This window comes from Notothenia rossii (assembly GCF_949606895.1).
Source record: "Notothenia rossii genome assembly, chromosome: 9".
In the NCBI taxonomy this organism is placed as follows: Eukaryota; Metazoa; Chordata; class Actinopteri; order Perciformes; family Nototheniidae; genus Notothenia; species Notothenia rossii.
The window spans coordinates 68,955,602-68,978,172 of NC_136907.1; the positions used below are offsets into that span (position 1 = coordinate 68,955,602).

The 22,571-nt window shown below is 39.8% G+C and overlaps 1 protein-coding gene and 1 long non-coding RNA gene across 3 annotated transcripts in view; both read left to right on the top strand.

Annotated features, from left to right (window-relative positions):
* Positions 1–22,571, top strand: part of LOC307020516 — a 125,838-nt gene that overhangs the window by 38,644 nt on the left and 64,623 nt on the right. The gene's annotated exons all lie outside the window — the stretch shown is intronic.
* Positions 16,823–19,710, top strand: LOC307019609 (uncharacterized protein). The gene is made up of 2 exons (XM_079650610.1): positions 16,823–16,849; positions 19,165–19,710. The coding sequence occupies exon 2, from the start codon at positions 19,219–19,221 to the stop codon at positions 19,678–19,680; it is 462 nt and encodes a 153-aa protein (XP_079506736.1). The 5' UTR covers positions 16,823–16,849; positions 19,165–19,218; the 3' UTR covers positions 19,681–19,710.

Genomic DNA, 22,571 nt, shown 5'->3' on the forward strand with positions numbered 1-22,571 from the left:
ATCTTTAAAAGCCACTGCAGGAAAATAATGGAAATGGCAAACAAAGGAAAACAGCTTTAATAAGGATGTTTTTATTTTTAGTTTTGATGCCATTATTATGTTGGTTTTGTTTTATTCCACATACATACAGTATATGTAACTTGAAAACTTTCTCCCGGAAAGGATAGTTTCTCCACAAGTCATATTCAGGAGCCAGATCTTTTTTTTTTAGGTGATTCATTTAAAGTTCATCTCAGTTTTAAGGCACATCAGGCCCTCTTTGTTCAACTGTAAAGAAGGATGGAGGGAAGAGCTCACCGTGAAGCAAATGCAGAGTTTGTGTGTATAGTTAATTGTTAAAGTAAATTAAATTAGACTTTTTCCTTCCTGTTGATGTAAATGTTAAAATATGTGTCAAAAAATGTGTGGTGTTCTGTCATATTGATTCTAATGTTGTCAAGAGAAAAAGGGAGTGAAAAGTTGTAAAGGCAACATTTACTCATTGTTGTGTTATTTGTCTTTGTGATAGCACAACCACCTTTTGTTCATTGCTCCGTGTTTGTCCACGAGTGGCTGAGCTAATACAAGAGAACTGGCGGATCCACTGAAGGGAAGGAAGGCACGGCTGATCAAAGCACTGTGGAAACCCTGCTGATTTATTGAAACAGTCGACTGACTGGACAAGCTAAACCACATTTTGTTGTTTCCCTTTGTTAATACATAATACAGTTTGTAGTATCTGGGATCAAATTGACTGTTTTGTAACCTGGTCATGTCAATTAAGATGATCAGTTTCTTTTTTTAATTTTCTAATTTTGCTTTGTTCTTAATTTAAGAAATTAAATATATTCACAAAACTGTTGTAGCCATATAGTACATTAGTTGCAATTTGGATAGTGGAAATTAATCAGACAGCATAATATCAAAAATATAAATATATACATTCTGTGGCAATATTGCTTTTATACCCAGACCACAAGTCTTGAAATGTTATTATAGAAGTAATAAATATTGCAAATACAATGTTTTGATAACAGTTTTATTTTCAGTCCCCTATATTTTGCAGTTTGAGTTTTTATCTGACTAGATCAGGAGGTTTAGTAGGAAGTTTGTCAGAACAAAGATGGAGAGACATTTTTTGAAATGCACTAAAAACGTTCACAAACTGCATAATTTTCAGATGAAAAAGGTCATTAATTGTGACATTGCGATATACAGTACTGTCGGTCATGAAATAATATCATATTGTGACTTGGGTCTCATGAGCATATTGTGCGTTCTCTCCCTAAGCTTCTGTGTATGTTGTAGCTGCTGCAAAATACTCTATCTACTGCTGACAGATGTGCAGAATAACCCTGCAGGGTCATTTTGCCAGAGGCAGAGGGTTATTCTGCCCTATGGAGGGATTCTGACTGTGAGCAGGTTGTTTTGCCAGAGGTGGGGTGATGCCTCTGTCTGTGCGGCCACTTTACCAGGTTCAATGGTCCTGCTACACATACTTATCAAAAGCAAGCTTGAACAAAACATGTTTTTTTTTCATTTTCATGTAATGTAACCAGGGTCCCCGCCCGCGGATCCTTAAAAGGTCTCGAGTCTTACATTTATTTTTTGATATTCAAGGTCACCTACAAATGTCTTAAAAGGTCTGGGATTTTAGGATGGGAGGTATTACATTACAGTGTTTCCCACAGATCTGAAATATACTTGGGGGGGGCGGTGTGACGTGACGTGATGTGCAATAACAACATTAACCTCTCTGTTAGTCGCTTGTTAGCAGAACCTTCACGCGATGGCAGAGCGAACAGGTACTGTATAGCCAGGGCCGGACCGAGACATTAAGTCAGGCTGGAAATTATACACCCAGCCAGGCAACTACCAGTTTGTTTTTGTGCCATTTTGTTGGATTTATTTGTCAATATTTACAGCGTTGCTGCCCATAGTGATAACCCTATAGTTTAAATCTACTACCCACAAATACATATATGGACATGGCGGATAAAAATGTGCAGATACCCGGAATGTAATGCAATCATATGTGGTGCTTAGATTTTTTGGCATGTAATTGATTTCCTTCTGCGCCATCATTCATTGAGTATTATTGGATGGATGGATGTATGCTAAGTATTCATTCTAATTGTTCACATCTTCTACCTCCCCGAGAGGCCCAATCCATTATGGTTTAAGCAACCCAAGAAACTCAAGTGGTTTGTCAATGTGTTGACAAAATGTTGGCGCAGAGCTTTTTGTTAATTGCATACAGTCTATGATTCAGACACAGAATGACTGCAATATGGTGCCAGTAACAAGCTCATTGGAACTATGGGGCACCATGTGCCAATGTATTTATTTGTAATTACTCTTTATGATCTCGTTTCTTCACGTTACGTCGGCACCCCTGCATCCTGCCAATGATTCTGGCACTGAGCCCATTAACAGTAACTCATACAGGCATTCGATGGATACAACCCAAAAAACTCCCTTAAGGCCATCCTATCGAAATTCAACTCAAAACAACACTACATTTAATCTAAATATGGACAGTTTGCTTTGAAGAATAGTTAAGAGTATTGTTAAATGTATAGAATATGTGGAGAATGGTCTAATAACACATGCACTGTTCTTAACATTAATATTTTCATTTTTTTTCATTTAATTGTTTATTTGAATCGGGACAGTGCAAATTGATGAACACTTTAAAACAAAATAATGCTTACAAGTGTAAATGAGCCGGATTTTTGCTTTGAGCTAATTTCCATACGTGGTCCCGTCACATACAACAAATAAGAACATGACATTTATATACATAGCAAACATAAATAAATACATGATATCCAGCATACAAGCATTTACCACATGGCAGTACAATGTAGCAGCTAAGACATAAAGTGCAAGAGAAGATACCCCTGTGTTAAAGTGCATTTAGCGGTGATTGCACGTCTGTTTTTTGCTCATACATTCTTTAAGCTGTCTTTTAAAACTATTGAGTGTGGGAAAATCCCGTATCTCAGTTGGGAGGCTATTCCAGAATGAGCTGCCTTTTAATGGAAAGGTAATTTTGTCCATAAGTGGTCCGTCTGCGGTGGACCTCACAGTCTCCTCTGGTTTCTGACCTAGTGCAGCGTCCAGTGTGTTTTTTGTGGATGAATTCCCCTAAGGGAGGGGGGGGCAGTCCATGTAAACACACATACTTTTAAAAGACTTAAAATTGTCAAAACTCAAGAAATTGTGTTTTTCAAGGATGGTACAGTGGTGGTATGAATTTGGCTTTCTGTCAAACACCTCGATAGCTCTCTTGTACAGCTGTTCTATGGTTTTCTTTTTTGTGGCACAAGCAAACGACCAGTTTGTCAAACAGTATTCCATGTGGGATAGAATCATACAGTGGAGGTATGACTTTGCAGCTTTGACAGTTAAGAAAGGTCTAATTTGTTTAAAATGTTGCATGTTGAATTTAATGGTATTGGAAACTTTCTTAATATGTTTCTTAAAAGTCAAGTTTGAGTCCAATATGACTCCGAGATACTTGAAGTGGGGGACTGGTTTTATTTCTGCTCCGTTTAAAAACACATTGGATCCTTCGATTTTGACTGGTCGTTTACTGAACATCATGCATACTGTTTTTTTTTGCATTTAACTGTAAGCAAATGTTGTTCAGCCAGTGTTGAACCTTGTCCAAAGCATTAGAGAGACAGGATGAGATAATTTCAGTGTTTTTCCCATGTACATAGATGACCGCATCATCGGCATACATTTGCACATTCAACTCAGGACATACATTAGGCAAGTCATTTATGTACAGGGAAAACAATAATGGTCCAAGAATGGAACCTTGTGGAACCCCAACTACCACTACCTTGGGTTCACAAGGTAGTGGGATTTGGCTCCGTGGACCAAAACACACTGTTCTCTGTTCGATAAGTAAGACTTAACCCACTGTATTGAATCTGCCAAAAAATTGAAATACGTCAGCTTTGTAAGGAGCACTTGGTGGTCAACAGTGTCAAAAGCCTTACTGAGATCAAGGAAGACAGCACCTACATATGGGCTCGTGTCCAACATACATTTAACCTTTTTCCACAAAGACACAGTTAGCTGTCTCAGTGGAGTGGTGAGCACGAAAACCAAACTGCATTGGGTGGAGTGGAGCGAAACATTTGTCTAAATGTTTGGTGATTAGTTTTGACACCCATTTCTCAGCTACCTTAGAGACACAGGGGAGGATGCTGATTGGTCTGTAATTGGACATTATTGCCTTATCCCCAGATTTAAAGATCGGTGTCACCGTGGCCACCTTCCAGGATGATGGAACTTCCCTCGTGCTGATAGATTGGTTTTATTAGACCGTCGATATGTGTTTTTATAAAGTTGGTGTCTAAATCATCTGCATCCCTAGTCGTGCTATGGGAGACCTCAGATGGCGGGAAGAGCTTTGTGATGTCCAGAGCACTATTTATGAAATACTCATTTAGAGAGTTGGCCAACACTGCAGGGTCTTTTATCAGGGCATCATTGATTTTTAATTCTAGTACATTATTTTCCTGTTTCTTATGTTTACCTAATAGTTTATTTAAGATTTGCCAAACTTTTTTACCGTTACCTTTCGCAACTTCAATTATATTGATGAAAAAGTTTGCTTTGGCCTGTCTTGTTTGTGATACCATGTCAGTGGATACTCCGGATTTCAAGCTCTGCTTTAATAGTTGGTCTCTTGATTTCATTAAATTCCTGCACTGTAGATTCAGCCAGGGAAGATGATGTTCCTTCCTGTCCCTAAGGCACCCTCTCCTTGAGAAGCAAGACATTGTATCATTCATTTGAGATATAAACAGATCACTGTTGTCACCAATATCTTCAGAGGACAGAGTGTCCCCCCAATTAATCATTTTCACTGCATCCATAAAATGTTGTTGCAGGTTTTTGGGGATGAAGCGAGAACCCAAGGCAAGGGTTTTAGGTGTGACCATGACCCTTTTTTTCTGAGTTTCCTGGCAAAAAGAACAGGATTATGGTCAGAAAGACCAGTCAGGAAGTTGTATGTTTTAACTATTCTGTCAGCTTTGTTCGTAAATACTAAATCTATCATAATCTTGGAGATTTTGGTTATTCTAGTGATCCATTAGTTGTATTAAGTTGTGTTTATCCGTTCTTTCTATTTTGTTTGTCATTCTAGTTTATGTTAAAGTCTCCTAAAATAATTAGCTCTTTGTTGGAGTCACAGAAATTCAGCATGAGTTTACCTGGTCATAGAAAAATCCACCTTAGCACCTTATATATATATATATATGTTCGCAGGCATAACCCAGAAGATAGCATCACACCTGGACAAAAAGCCAACAGAAGTTTTCATTGGGTTTTGGATCATTGCTGAGCTTCTTTCTGAGCTCACAAATAAAGCAAGCTGATTATGGTTAACATTTTGTGGCCAAAGTCTACTCACCTCTTGGCATCAGTGTGTGTTTTGTTGAAGCAGCATGACAAAAAACAAATAACTACTAGTGCAAAAACAGTTTAGATTGTATATGTATATTTTGAATGTGATACGTGCCATATGGGATTGGACAAAACTCATTTGAGATGTATCCCAAAAAGGGAGATTATTTTTCACTAGAAGGACGCCCTGAAACGAGAGTCTGATGGACTGGCAACCTGCCCAGGTTGAGCCCTTCCTCTCACCCAATGCATGCTGGGACTGGCTCAAGCCCACTGCGACCCTGGATAAGTGGGCACAGAGAATAAATGAGACTCATTGAACCATATGCCCTTTAAAATGCTATTAGTTGGCAATCGTGCGTTGCAAAAAGAAGGTGCATATTTCATGTGAATGCTGAATAGGTCAGACATTCTTTGTGACGGCACACAAGACCTTGTGTCACACATTGACTAACAAAATTAGTTTCCGTTCTGGGTTGGATATAAAAGATCAACGCTTGAAATTGGAGCTTGCTGGAACATTCTGAAAAAGGTCACCTGTACTTTTCAATTTTAACTTTAGTTTAAAGGCTTGTGTTTTGACCTTGCCAAGAACCAGTTCCCCTATACTGTAACACCATATTTTCTATGTTCTGCTCAGTGAAATGGAGGAGTGTTTATGAACTATAACTTTTTATGTCTGTGAATATACAATATTCTTTATCGTTTACGCCTCACTATTTAGCAGAGTTGGGAGTAAGTCCTGCATGTGCAAGTCATGAGTAAGTCTCAAATCTTGACCTACAAGTATCAAGCAAGTCCCAAGTCACTGTGATGAGAGTCAAGCGAGTCAAGTCATTCCTCAGGTCAAGCAAGTCAAGTCAAGTCATACCAAATTCTGATGAATAAGCCCAGTTTCCGCATTTAAATTAGTGGTTTATGAAAATGGACTCAACCCACACTATGATCTTCATTACATACACAGTTAATCATTTGAAATCTAATTTAGACCGATGACAATCATATTAGATTCATATTAACCCCAGAACTGCAGACAATATAGGACTCAATCAAAAAGTCTGTTCAAAAAGGCAGAATTCCAGGTAAGAAAATCATATATGGCATTTGCCGTTACACATATTTAATTAAAATTTCTGTTAACACTAGAACCGCCAACAGCGTCAGCACCTACAGAGATATCATTTTCAAATCATTTAATTTGTTCCTCTTCATAATTTCCTTATAAACTAAGTAGGACGATTTAAAACTCAGTTAGTTTGGTTAATTTAGAAATTGCTTCAGTTTATCATCATAACAGATCAAAAAGTTCAGATTCATTTTACAGTAAATCAAAGAATGATGCACTTCTAAAAACAAAAACAACATAATTAAAACATTTAAACAAACTACTTAAAGTAGATGAACTACATTATTCAAAAGTTTACAGATAATAACACAGGGGAAATAAACGAGGCATCTCTTTTCCTCTCTCTCTCTCTCTCTCTCTCTCTCTCTCCTGACAGCCTGTAAGTATCAGGGTTAGTCAAAATGAATCCCTTGGCGGTTCTAGTGTTCATTTACCGTTTTGTCTTCTCTTTGCTTAATTGATTTGAAACCAAGTCTAACGTAGCTTAAACTTAACGTTAGCTTTCTAGCTAACACAACACATTCACGTACCTTTCTCTGTGGGTTTTTTTGTAGTGACGAATGAAGTTGGATGTTGTGGTGGTCCTGTCACTGATCTTTATGCTGCAGACCGTTCATACCGCTGTTCTTTTCTTATTAGCATCATCACATTTTGAAAAAACTAAACGTAATATCTCAATACAAAAACAAACGCAAATATTAATAAAAATAAGTCCTTTCAAGTCATCTTTCTCAAGTCATGAATACCAAGTCCAAGTCAAGTCTTTTATCAATGTCATGCAAGTCTCAAGTCCAAAAATATATGACTCGAGTCGGACTCGAGTCAAGTCATGTGACTCGAGTCTGTGACCTCTGCTATTTAGTTCTTAGTTTTCATTGTCATCAAGTTGATGCTAGCAAAAGTCAGTTTACCGCATCAACTGCCAGAATGAGACAAAAGATTACGTGGGTGAGGATCGCAATTCAACTTTTGAAAAGGTTCGTAATGATCCTTGGCTGTGATTTTCGCTTTAATGTCATTACTAATACTGAAAGAGCTGAATGCCATGGTGCAGAACAATGGCATGTCCTTGGGTGTTGCCTGACAACCAGAGCTGTTTTGTACTAATTGAATTGCAGTTCTTCTCAGCGATGACGCTCACAGCTTTTATATCTCACTCAGCCAAGGCCTCTAGGCATGCAGGTGTGACTGTGAATACACAAATCTCACACCATACATTCTTGTATGCCCTGCTTTATTATTCATAAAATGTATGGCCACATATGGATAGGTGAATATACTATTTTTATTTAAAAGTATATTAAAGGCTATATACAGCACTTGGGGCAAAAAAGTATTTAGTCAGCCACCAATTGTGCAAGTACTCCCACTTAAAAAGATGAGAGAGGCCTGTAATTTTCATCCTAGGTATACCTCAACTATGAGAGACAAAATGAGAAAAAAAGATATCCAGAAAATCACATTGTCTGATTTTTAAAGAATTTATTTGCAAATTATGGTGGAAAATAAGTATTTGGTCAATAACAAAAGTTCATCTTCACAAGGTGTTCACACACTGTTGCTGGTATTTTGGTCCATTCCTCCATGCATATCTCCTCTAGAGCAGTGATGTTTTGGGGCTGTCGCTGGGCAACACAGACTTTCAGCTCCCTCCAAAAATGTTCTATGGGGTTGAGATCTGGAGACTGGCTAAGCCACTCCAGGACTAGGGGTGTAACAACTAATCGACTTAATCGATTAAAATCGATTACCAAATTAGTTGGCAACTAATTCAGTCGTCGATTCGTTGGTGACGTCATCACATGTGTTCTACACCCCGTTAAGCTCCAACGTTATCGCTCTTTTTTATCGGTACAGGAGACATTTAAAACATATGTCATATGTATTATTGCTACATAAACATTATATCGCAGTCTTAGTGTCGCCAACTCAGTTTCTAATATGCAATATGACTACAAAATGCGTCTATAATGTATTTTCGATCTTCCCAATTCAGACGAGAGATCTCTCCCCCGCCTGCTTGCGAGGGGGCGGGGCAGTTTACACACACAAGCAGGAAATGGCGGAGAGAACGCGCTCCGAGGTGTGGTTAAACTTTAGCCGTCTCGATGTGGACAATGCTCGTTACCAAAAGTGCAATAACAGTTTATCATATAAAGGCGGTAAAACGAGCAATTTGTCTAAACACTTAGCAAAAGTGCACCACATTCAGACGGAGGAATGCACCGGGTTCGACTGTCTTTCTAGTAGCTCTGTAGCCCTGTCCACGAGTAACGTTTCCACGTCAGGTGTTATGTATGCTAGCAGCAACACACAGAGTTAACTCAGTTATAAAAACATAGGTTAATGATTAGAGGTAACTGAGTTATTTTGTTAAAGTTTCAGCTATTCGGTTTACAGTTCTGTCATCACATTATTTAATATGATTTGTTAAAACATTGTTGTTTCTTTTGATGTGAAATATTATGCATTTAATTAAAATAAAAAGCAATGCTAGTTTTGTTCACAATTTGTTTAGTTAGTTTACCTTATTTCTTGTCAAAAGAACCGTTAATACTATCGTTAAAAGGACCGGATCGATAAGCAGTATTGATATAAGTAGTAGTAGGCCTACAGTTAAAACCTTAACGATCCGAATAATCGATTAATCGTTTCATTAATCGATAGATTAATCGATTATCAAATTAGTCGTTTGTTGCAGCCCTATCCAGGACCTTGAAATGCTTCTTACGAAGCCACTCCTTCGTTGCCCGGGCGGTGTGTTTGGGATCATTGTCATGCTGAAAGACCCAGCCACGTTTCATCTTCAATGCCCTTGCTGAAGGAAGGAGGTTGTCACTCAAAATCTCACGATACATGGCCCCATTCATTCTTTCCTTTACACGGATCAGTCGTCCTGGTCCCTCTGCAGAAAGACAGCCCCAAAGCATGATGTTTCCACCCCCATGTTTCACAGTAGGTATGGTGTTCTTTGGATGCAACTCAGCATTCTTTCTCCTCCAAACACGTCTAGTTGAGTTTTTACCAAAAAGTTCTATTTTGGTTTCATCTGACCATATGACATTCTCCCAATCCTCTTCTGGATCATCTAAACGCTCTCTAGCAAACTTCAGACGGGCCTGGACATGTACTGGCTTAAGCAGGGGGACACGTCTGGCACTGCAGGATTTGAGTCCCTGGTGGCGTAGTGTGTTACTGATGGTAGTCTTTGTTACTTTGGTCCCAGCTCTCTGCAGGTCATTGACTAGGTCCCCCCGTTTGGTTCTGGGATTTTTGCTCACCGTTCTTGTGATCATTTTGACCCCACGGGGTGAGATCTTGCGTGGAGCCCCAGATCGAGGGAGATTATCAGTGGTCTTGTATGTCTTCCATTTTCTAATAATTGCTCCCACAGTTGATTTCTTCACACCAAGCTGCTTACCTATTGCAGATTCAGTCTTCCCAGCCTGGTGCAGGTCTACAATTTTGTTTTTGGTATCCTTTGACAGCTCTTTGGTCTTGGCCATAGTGGAGTTTGGAGTGTGACTGTTTGAGGTTGTGGACATGTGTCTTTTATACTGATAACGAGTTCAAACAGGTGCCATTAATACAGTTAACAAGTGGAGGACAGAGGAGGCTCTTAAAGAAGTTACAGGTCTGTGAGAGCCAGAAATCTTGTTTGTTTGTAGGTGACCAAACACTTATTTTACACCATAATTTGCAAATAAATTCTTTAAAAATCAGACAATGTGGTTTTCTGGATTTTTTTTTTTCTTCTAATTTTGTCTCTCATAGTTGAGGTATACCTAGGATGACAATTACAGGCCTCTCTCATATTTTTAAGTGGGAGAACTTGCACAATTGGTGGCTGAATAAATACTTTTTTGCCCCACTGTATGTTATGTTTTCCAACATATGGAATAAATCTTGCTAAATGTAGAAAAAAAGTGTCTCAAAGGACTTAACTTTTACTGAGTCGTTATTGGGAAAGTAGGCTCAGTATTTGCCTTTTTTAAAGGTCACCTATCATGCAAAATCCACTTTTTCATGAATTTTATACATAACCATGTATCCCCTCTGTGTAAAGAGATTCTGTTTCAGGTAAAAAGATTCTCTCTCTTTCTGTCCCGATCCATTTATAGAAACACCTGTCTGAAAATGAGCTGATCAGATTTTGGCCACTTTATGATGTCATAACGATGTTTTGGCTTGAGTAACCATTCGCCAATCACCAACCAAGGAAACACCCCCCCCCCCCCCCCCCCCACCTGATCACCTGAATCTCCTGCTAGAGCACCATTGTGTTCTTTTCAACCAAATCTCTCTCAGAGGGGTGTGGGGAGGGGCTCCTTATTTTCATCTATAGTAACAGACAGAGAATCAGCACTTTTGAAACAGGGCTGAAACAGAGGGGATTATGGGATGCTGCAATGATCTGTTTGGTATTTCGAGCAAAACACTTACAGTATAATAGGGGACCTTTAAAACCCTCACAGCACACCTGTTTGACACAGAAACATGCCACTTTAAATGTGAATATGAATATATTTGTATATGAATCCTCTGGAAACCGTGATTGTACAAAGATAAATCTGTCAATTTGTAATCATTTATTAATATGCAAATCTAACATTACATGTTACTTGTTAGACGCTTTTATCCAAAGCAACTTACATACTCAATACTGTGGGCAATCCCCACAGGAGCAATTTGGGGCGATGTGTCTTGCCCAGGGACACAACGACATGCTGACTGCAGTGGGGTTTGAACCTGTGCTCCCCTGATCCGAACACCAACGCACTAGTACACTGCGCCACACACCTCCATAACATCAGTGATACATTAAGAGTAATTGTTTTTCAAATGTTTTTATTCACATTGAACTGCTTCACATATCCAAGTCAACTTTTTACAAACTCAATATGTTATTTAACAACCTTAAAGAACTCACCCCAATACAATCTAATGTTGTTGAGATACTCTTGAGTAGTGACGAAAGGCTTTATATACTGTTGAGTGCTGCCATTATCAGCAATTTAACCTCTATATAAACTCCTTTCTATTTTCAGCTTTAGCCCACTCACATTCTTGGCAACACACAGAAACAGAGTCTCTGATATATCACATATCACATCGCTCCAGTCTGCTGTGACACCGACACACTGATGCATTATCCAGAGAGGCTCACGAGCCGGACGGCCCAGAATATTCTCAGAGTGGGAGTGGGAGTCCTCAAAGCATCAAAGTAATCAGAAGAATCCCCCCTTATGTCTGTCTTACCTGAACTATCTCATAAATGCAAAAAAACCTCAAACACACATTTTAAAATGTTTGTTTTTCCTAACACAAATACATAGGAGTGTAAAGGCAGTTTCATAAAGATACAACATTATTTATTTGGACACTTTAATACAAGTTTTAATATTTTCAATTTCAACCTGCGTGACAATATAATGTCCCCATATAACACTTACAATGATATCAAATCACATCTCGAATATGATTTGTCAATTTTATTGGCTCTTCAGACATTTCAATGAAAGACAATCTATTCTTCTTATTAAAAAGCATAAAATAGAGCTCCTGTTGTTGGAGGTATGGTAAGAGCGGGAGAGCAGCTTTTCACTCAAATTAGATCAGCAGGTCCACTTTAAAGGTCAGCCCACTTTAATTGAGCCGTATCTGAAGTTTTGGCTGAGGGGAACGTAGCTTTGGTCTTGTGGAGGTGTTCACAAAACAGAACAACACACACACTGTACTGCTACGTTTTTTACTTTCCATCATTGATTTGTGATCATTGAATCAATACAGCAATTAGGAATAACTGATCGTTACAACCTTACAAATGAAAATCCTACAGTTATTATTCTCTCACTTATGTTTCATTATATTGTATCTTATTTAGCTTAGGTCTTTATTCAAAGAGTCTTATAGACACATCAATATTGCAGACATATCAGAGCATGCCGTAGCAATTGTTGCATAAAGACACGACAACATGTTGACTGCAGGGTCAATAGGTCAAACCACTGACCCTCTGATTGGTAGATGCCCATTTACCCCCTATACTACAGCCGCCCCTTGTCTTTATGTTGTGCAACATTACAGTATTGTGTTATTTCATGTTGTACATAGGTAGCATCTAAAATATTCATACATACAAGAGTTCCTATGTTCATATAATACCTTACAGCAGCTGTTTGTGGCTTCCTCTTGGTTTCTGTCCCTCTGACCTTTTCTCTCTGCAGAGATGTCAGAAATGTGGCAAAGACACAACAATGAGCAGTGGTGAGGATTTGAAAAGACTTGCAAATATCTGTGAATATCATACTTTGTCCTGGCATTAATATCGAAATAGTTGAAACTGAAATTATTCAAAGTCAACTTTATTGTCAATCTTTCAGTTTGTGTGTAAAGACAGAGAGATCGAAATAGCATTCCCCACAATCCCGAATACAAAAGTACAAATATATATACAAATATGTGTATCCTATATATACGCAATCAACAGACACATTTATACATATGCACACATTAAGATAAAAGCACAACAATCAATATATACAAAATAACAGTCACTTCAATATCTTTGGGAATGTACATTAGTACAAGATTGTCCATCGCAGCGCTGCTTAGTGTCAGTTTATTCTGTGTATGTTTTGAAGGAACGATAGATGGTGTGTAGTTGGTCCATCTTGCCTCAGCAAGCGGCCCCCCTGAGGAATCTCACCTTGCCTATCACAAACTTCTAAACCCGGCTGGCATCTGCGGTGTCGCATGGATTTTGTTTCCATGGCGTTCGATTGCCCCATGTGAATTTGTTTCCATGGTTTTTGATTTCCCAGTGAGAGTCTTCCGCCATTGATCTCCACTACTGTACTTTAACTTGTCTCCACTGTGTTTTGTAGTATCACATGGATTCCTAATAACTCGGGCATCAATAGTGGCTGCAATTGAGGAGGATACGTTACAGGGATTTAGAAGGTGGGCTAAAATAACATTGGATATACTGTATAGGTTTTATCACAAAGACTTTGTTTCAAAAAGACATTAAATGAGACAATACCATAATGAAAATAGCACAAGAAGCTATCATCATTGTTTGTATATGATAACATTAGATCAAACTAAAATGTGTTGTGCGAAGGTAGACAAGATTTAAAAATACACATCCCAATTCTTGTTCAACAGGACGCTATTTACCTGTTTCGGTTCATTCACCCCTCACAGCCTCATTGCCTCCAGAGGATGCAACAGACAGCTGTTTGAATTCTTTAAGAGTCAATTGGGGAATGCTGCATTTATTGTCAGGTGTAAATAACCAACTGTTTAACAAGTTGGCCGTATCAACCCAAAAGGGGATAATATGGTAATAGTATTTTGTTTCCACTGCCTCAGAAATCACTCAAAATCAGTTAATTCAGGTTCAAACTAAAATAAAGTGAATAATGTTGCATATTCGATTTTACCCACCTTATTTTTCCTGTTATTTCATCATATAACTAGTCCTGTAACAATCGGCTGAAGTTGATCTATTGGAAAGAGGTTTTCCAATAAATTATGTTATATACCAGTTTCTGTATAGGAATTTACATATAAATGTTTTTGTGAATGTAAATCTTGTCCTGGACTGGCATTTGTGCATCTAGATTATTCTGAACAACAGCAACATTTCTATTCCAAAACATCTAAATGTCACGACAGTAAAGAAGCATCCTTTGATGTTAAATATTTAAAGAAAACACAAAAGGGCTTCCAGGTAGATTTGTAATTCAAATTGGACGATCAGTATGTATTTTATCCCCTGTGTCCTTTGGTGAGGCTGTAAGGCAAACAACTCCAGGTTTAGCATTTCTATAACTCAACATCAAGTAGCGACGGATGTATCTTTTTAGGCATCTTTGTGGTCTTGTTGTGTTTTTGCTCTCCTTACATTACACAACCCTGAAAGTAACCTCAGCCCAACCCAATTACTCTGAAGCTCTTTTTGCCGCTGAATATGCTGCAAGCGCCCGCCTTCTGTCCCAGGTTAGTTCACTCATGTTTTATTAATGCCTTGTTGTTATTTGTTTTTTTCCTTGCTGGTTCCCCCTGCGTCTGTGGCAAACACGACACCCTCCCTATGCAACAAACCTCATGGAAGACAACTGCTCACGCACATACAGTAGAGGAGGACAGATCAGGGCACATTGTTTTAGTGTAGCTGCTAATATTCATGTTGTTAGTCACAGTAATACATTGCACAGTTGAGGATTTCTTTAGGTGTGCCGCTTCTTAAGTTGCACCCGTCCTGGTTGAGTTGGAAGTGATGACATTTACAAAAAATGTTCACAACATGTATCACTATGTGAAATGTGTGGATAAAGTAGAGATTACTGTATAAATCATCTTAATTTAACGCTAATAGAAGGTGTTTCAGGAAGTTTCAGCATGGCATTTTAATAAAATGTAGATCTATAAATAAAGGGGACCTCCAGAGACAATCTGAAGATGATGGTTGAGATAGGGGAGGTGGAGGGTTGCAAAATACTCAGTCTGAAAGACAACATGTGGTATTTAATGATCAGCGTCCAGTAACACTTTTTTTTGTGAATGAGAGAAGCTTTTAGAGTGTGTGAAAACGGGAAATGCCCCGAAATTGAATTAAGTTGAAAACGCTACGGAAATGTAATAAAGGTAGTTAGAGACAGATAGCAGGAATTCGCCTGCAGAGAGACTGAAGAGGACATGTGAAAGAGTGGATCCTCCACACTGAGCTTCATTAGCAACACACAAGATGAAGATTCCTTTCAAAAGGTTTTCCTGGGGTTTATTCAGGGGAACTGCAGGCTTCCCCAACGTCTTCTTCACGACTCTGTCACCTTTGTCAATGTTGTGTATATGAGGTCAATCTCACTGCTGGAAAAGGTGACACTGTACACAGTTACCTATTTCAGTTTTGACTTTTTGAAATGTTCCTGTACCTAATTATATAGACATTGTAAAGCATTCACATGTCTTATTCTCAAGTGCACAGTGTTGTTGCATGTCCTTCAAAAACATCACATACCTAGGAAATGTAAAACTGAATTGAAACTGTTTTAAAATGTGGATGGAACTGTAAGCAGAGAAAACTCCATTAAACTGGAAGTGATCATCGACAAGCCGCTATTTACATGTAGTACCATTAGTTTGAGATGTTGATCTTAGCATCGTGACATTGATATAATATCAATGTGTAAATGCAAAAAAGTGTATGTGATTCAATTACTCATTTGATAGGTTGACCATTTTTGATAATAGATTTCATTTTTTTCATTTCATTTTGATTTGTCCCGCTCATGGTACGCAAAACCAAATTTACAATAATTGCCACAAAACATGACTCTACCAAAACACCATTGAGCGAAAAGGAGCAAGGAGAAGAATAACATCTTATGTGACCTGCCCCTTTCTAAAAAAAAAAAAAATAGATACAAATAGATGGTCTGCCCTTCATAATAATACTTTTTTTTTTTTTTTTTTTCACAGCCAAACATAACAGTATCTTAGGATACTAAAAGAAACACAATCTAAAAATTACTTATTTCCCACGCGGCGGTTAACGGAAAGAAACAAAACAACACCAAAACATCACATGTATAAGGAAAAGAAAAGGAAAGTGCAACACCCTCATCTGAGTCCTACTGGAGAAGAAGGTGGAAAGCGACGCATGATGATAATAATAACAATAACAACAATAACAATGGCAATTAATTTATCATGAGCAAAAATGCAAATATTAAGTTGTTTTAGCTACTTAAATGTTTAGATGTTCATTAAATAATGTGCTGCTTTTAACTATATGACAATATATTTAGAAATAGTGTTAACCTGAAAAAAAGTTTCATTTAAAAAAGATAGAGAAACACCACAACAACTGAAAATAGTATCTGTATATACATATATATATTTACACTTAAAAATACACAAGGCTTGGATGATACATTCTTATTAAAATAATTGTGTTAGTTGGTAATTCTAGAAAAGACAGTCATCCTCCCACAGGTTCTATTTTGGGGTCTGGCTCTAACATCCAGCCTCTGTGTTACAGTGCGTTGAAGCAAGCAGTGACAGCAGAGTGACAGAAATTACTAATTGGTCCAAGTGACGTGTCGGAGCAGCGCTATGCTCAGCGGAGAAGAGCTACAGGTAGCAGATCTTGCCACTCTCCTCCACCTGCTGGACCGGTAATGGGAACCGCCATAGCACAAGTCAAATGCAGTTCAGTGAGGCGAAATAAATCTGCAGAGCTGTTGGAGATCACCTCATGAGCTCCAGAAGGACAAACGAGGCCAGATAGCAGGGAGGTCTAAGGTGAGGAGATTACGTGTTCAGCGTGTCATGGCAAACAGAGGAGTAAAAGGCACCTCAGGGGTCTGGAGCTCACAACTTTTCTGTTTGGAAAAAGTTAGCTTTCTTCATAAAACACAACTTCACATTCTTGATGGATCTGTGTCTGCCCACTGGCGCTGAGAGAGAGACACAATATACATTCTTACCCAGGTAACAAACACAAAATGTCCACAGAATAAAAAAGGGACATTTCAGTATACATTGACATTCCTTAAATGTGGGGTAGGTAATTTTGGAGAAACCAGCTCGAGTGCGCTAGAATGTGAAAATACACAACCGGAAAAAATCTGCCACTTCCTCACAGAGCCCCTCCTCCAACACACATGAACACGCACATGACCAATGAGGGCACGAGATAAGTTTGTGCACAGATGGAAGGCTGACAGGCAGGTAGGCCATCCAGTTATTTTAGCCGGGCCGGCTCAAATGATTGGTCGTGCTTTTTACAGTAGGCTACTACGGCTTCCACAGATGAACATTTGTTGTCAAAGCACTTCAGATATTCATTGCTATCGGGATGTTAAGAGCATTCCATGGAATATAACAAAAAGTGTATCTCGAGCCGGTTTCTCAAACTTACCTACCCCACCTTTAACAGTGCAAACAAAGCTGGTTGAGCTATTTACAAGGCGGGTAACCAACCAGAAAGAGTGGGCAACTGTCCTAGGGACGCAGACCCCAAACAGCCCCAAAATGCCTAGATCTCTATAAGTCAATCGTTATTTGATAATTTCATTATTGAAAATTACACCAATAAAATACAAAATTAAATGAGGAAGTTTGGTAGAAAGCAATAAGATGATCAAAAGATTCCAAATATATCATTAAGAGTTGTATTTAACAAAAGAAAAGCTTCTACCGGAGGATCAAAGCTTGCATCAAAGATGTCTGTATTACCTTGTGCTGGATGCAAAGCTAGTTGACAAATTAGTATTTTTCCAATACATAGGATCTAGATCAGAAGATCTATTTATTACTTAAACATGTTACATTTTCATATAGAGATTCATTCTTGCAAAGTCATCATCACAATGTATGGGATGATTTCAGTACACGGATTACAGAAAGGGTTTTCGTTGATTTAAAAAAGTTGCCAAGTGCAAACATTTGTTTAACACATTAGGGCAATAATCATCAATAATCAAACAAGTTACATTTTGTCTTAATCTGATTAAATATAGTCTGATATAGATGTGAATATATATTGTTATCAAGATATAAAATGGCCTTTATCGGGATGGCGCTTATATATCTATAAGTAAAGTAAAAGAAGATTATAATAATTTGTATGCTGCTGTATTGCGGGTACAAACACATGAGTCCTTGAGTTTTGTATTCTGACAAACATGCCTGCGTCTGCTGCTGCCTCTGAGTAGCAGCTGGAAATAAAGCCTCGCTCAAGGACAGCTCTGACTTTTCCAGCCAGTCAAAGGATTTCAAAATGAAAAACAAAGCTTTACAGGCTTCCTCTCCCAACCATCGCTTCTAACCGTTGACCCTGAAACTCTAGAAAGAACTTTAAATGTCTTGCTAAGTTTGTATTTCTCAATGTTAACATCAAATATCTCCTTTAGAAACCAGTTCATAGTAGCATATCTGATCTTCTGGGTCAATTCAGACACAAATTATAACTATTTATAGACGTGTGGTTGATCTTGACTTAAAACATTTTTAGTTCTCATTCATAACACTCCGTTCGATGTCTCACTATGGGATGCGCCTCAACGCGTATGCAAACAGAAGCATCAATCTCATTACGCCAATCCTGATTGGCTTGTGATCTTGACGTCTACGTCAGGGAATCCACCCACCCTATAAGTAGCTTGCGTAGCATTCAAACACCTCTTCACGCTTCAGAGCACATCTCGAATGATCAGTAGCCGGGCTAGCTTAATGGTCCACAGACTGAACCCAAAGCTAACATTCGGTCGACGGGCGCTTGCCGGTTACTTTTTTGCTTTGAAAGAAGACTGAACAAGATTAACACACCAGTTAATATTGTAATCTGCCTCGCCGTTTCTTTCTTTCGAAATTACAGTAAGGTTTGATTTTTTCTTCAAGCTAGTAACATACCTGTTGCTAGCTTTTCTTCCCTCCACACCGACACCACGGTAGTGAGGACGTTCTCTTTTCTCTCTCACACCGGAGGAGACGGAGATAAAAACAAAAGGTATTAACACACTAGTTAATATTCTTTAAAGAATAAAATCTACGCCGTCGCTTTTTCCTTTCGGATTAACGACAAGGTTGGATTTCTTTTTCTTTTTTTTTCTCAGTAACGTACCTGTTACTAGCGTGTCCACTCCACGCCGACACCCCGGCGAACAAAGATGGACCCTTCTCTCCCTCACACCAGAGGAGTCAGGGACTCGGAGGCTCGGCTATGCGGCTGCGGGTTTAAGATCTCAGGCACAGACTCACACCAGGTCTGCTCGTCCTGCCTCGGGCTGGAACACGCCCAGGAGGCTATCGACAACCCCGGCTCGTGCGGGCATTGTGCCCACTTCATCATTAAGAGCCTCCGCCGACGGCTAGCACGCCAAGCTAGCTTGTCGGGACAGGACCCCCTCATGTCCGCTGATTCGCCGGCCGGCAATCAAGACATGGTGGCGTCCGCCGCAGAGATTGAGCCCCACGCTGTGTCAGGCTGGGGTTCAATAACAGCGGCAGCCGCTGAACCGGAGCCCCGCGCCGTGTCAGGCTGGGGTCCGGTGGCGACAAGAGCCGCCAGAGTGGAGCCCCGCGATAGCTCTGCACTGGCCTGCAATGTACTGGCTGGCGGAGATCTATAAGCTGCTGTGCGGGCAGCCGTGGCAGCTCTCGCTACGCAGGGACATACTGTCTCAGGCGGGGGGGACGATCTTTCACCCACACCCGGAGCGCATGGCCCTATGGGCGGTACAATCTGAATACAGTGGGACTCCCTCAGAAGGTGATAAACACTATTCAGAGTGCAAGAGCTTCCTCCACCAGGTCCCTCTATTACTGTAAGTGGAGGGTGTTTGAGGGGTGGTGCCTTCAAAAAGGACACATCTCTTTTCAATGTCCTGTCGGGGTGATTTGATCATTTCTACAGGAACTGATTGATAAACACAGAGCTTTCTCCACGATCAAAGTGTACCTGGCTGCTATTGCTGCATGCCATGTGGGCTTTGAGGGAAAGACGGCTAGCTAACATCCTTTGGTCTGCCGTTTTATGAAAGGGGCACGCAGGCTCCTCCCTGTTTCCAGGTCACTGGTGATCTTATGGGACTTGGCAGTGGTTTTAGATGGGCTCACTCGACCTCCATTTGAACCCCTAGAAGAAGCTGACATGAAATACCTGTCACTGAAGACAGTGCTGTTACTGGCTCTGGCATCTGCCAAGTGAGTCAGTGACATTCATGCGCTCTCTGTACATCCTTCATGCACTCAGTTTGCCCCGGGGCAAACGAGAGTGTTGCTGAAGCCCAACCCTGCCTTTGTACCTAAGGTGGTTGGCTCATGTACCCCCATTGACATTGTGGCATTTCCTCCGCCGCTGTGTTCCTCCGAGGAACAGCGGCCGAATTTGCTGTGTCCAGTTTGTGCTTTACGTTTGTTGCAATGACCAACTCTTTATATCCTGGGCTAACCCTCAGAAGGGCAAGGCCGTTACCAGGCAACGGCTCTCCCACTGGATTGTGGAAGCGATTGCTCTGGCTTATACGAGTCAGGGTCTGCAGGCACCAACGGGCCTGCGTGCTCATTCTACTCGTGGTCTGGCTACATCCTGGGCTTTGTTCAAGGGTGTTTCCATCCAAGACATTTTTGCAGCAGCGAGCTGGTCCTCACCGCTCACTTTTGTCTGCTTTTAGAGGCTAGATGTCTCTGCTCCAAGTGTGGCCCGCGCAGTGCTAGGCCCCGTGTTGAGACAGGGTTCTACCTGTTAAGTTCTGGTTGTTTTGGTGATTATCGAGATAAGCATGTCTAGCAATACGGGAGTTTCAATATCCCATAGTGAGACATCGAACGGAGTGTTATGAATGAGAACTATAGGTTACTTACGTAACCCCAGTTCTCAGAGTAACATGAAGTGAGATGTCTCACCAGATGGCCCTTCTTGCTAAGGCGAAGCGAGAAGAGGTGCTTATTTTGAATGACGCTGCATCGTAGCGCAAACTACTTATAGTGGGTGGATTCCCTGACGTAGAAGTCAAGATCACCAACCAATTAGGATTGGCGTAATGAGATTGATGCTTCTGTTTACATACGCTTTGAGGCGCATCCCATAGTGACAACATCTCACTTCATGTTACTCTGAGAACTGGGGTTACGTAAGTAACCTATAGTTTTTGTATTCTGACATGTCCCAGACTGAATTGCATTTCTTTGGTAGCAATATCTTTTATAATATAATTTAATCTTTGTTGTATTTTCTCAGGAGGCTGAATCTGAGAGATGTTTTTGTCCTTGAAGCCAGCTCTGTTTTCCCCTCAATGAAAGACTCATCTGAATTAATGTCTTCATTTAGAAAACAATACATATTAATAACTTTACAGGAACTGACAATAAAATGCAAATCTTGAATCAATGTTCCCATAAAAAGACAAGACATATTTTTTTCAGCTTTTTACTTCCTCCTAATTTACATTTTCTTGGACAAAACCACTGAAATAGCCGACCTTCAATTTCTTCCGTGTTCTTTTTCCCACTGTATCCTCTTTATCTTCGATTCTAGCCTCCTCCACCAGACATGTTTATTTATAACGACGCCTCTTGTGCAAACAAGCTATTGGCGGGTTGAACATGAGTAGTTGAGAAGCAGGAGCATCAGACGCAGCAAATCCTTAAAATGCACAGCTTGTGGCAGCTCTTTAGATCCCACCCAACCACTGGAAGACTTGGTAATAAAGCCCTACCTGGCGATGGCCCCTGGGGAAGGGCCCAGTGTGACTCATCCTCCGAGGCTGAGCTCTTCCTGGTTCTTCCATTAATAACCATCCGAGTCCATCTGAACTCTGGTTTCTAATAGCTGCACTCCCTCTACTTGGCCCAGAAAAGAAGACTATCTTAAATGCTGTATAGCCCAGAGGCATGAAAATGAATTCTGCCTTTCTTTACAGTTTTATGTAAATGTTTTAGACTAGCTACAGAATTTATTTCTAAAGTGTCTGAAGCACTTTTTCTTTTAGATTAGAGCCCATAAGGTCCTCAGGAAAATGTCTTGCATTTAGGGCAGACAAACGGTATGTAAGACGTGCATAAAGTATAACTGCAAACTGATGAAGTTTTTAAAACACACACATATTCTTTTTTGTATTATGGTCCTTGGAATGACCTTCAATCAAGCCTCAAACTGAGGGCACTTGTCTCAATAGCATGTTTTAAATTGAAGTTGTCTGAAGTCCTTACCACCAGCTGCTCTTGCAGTAATAAGTAGTGTACCTTTCTTACTGTCCTATGTGCACAATGTAGTGACTGCTTTTTGTCTTTTGTTTACTTAGTTGTGTTCTCTGTACTTTACATGTCTGTGTTATGTGTAATAATGTGTAACGTTGCTGCCTTCTTGGCCAGGTCAGTTTTATCTCAATGCTTTCTATCTGGTTAACAAAATATATACAGACAACATTCAGAATGCAATGTGGTTACAACAGTGTAACAACTTTAAAAGAAAAGTTGATTCAGAAAATGAAGAATGCCAAAAATATGATTCATAAAGAAC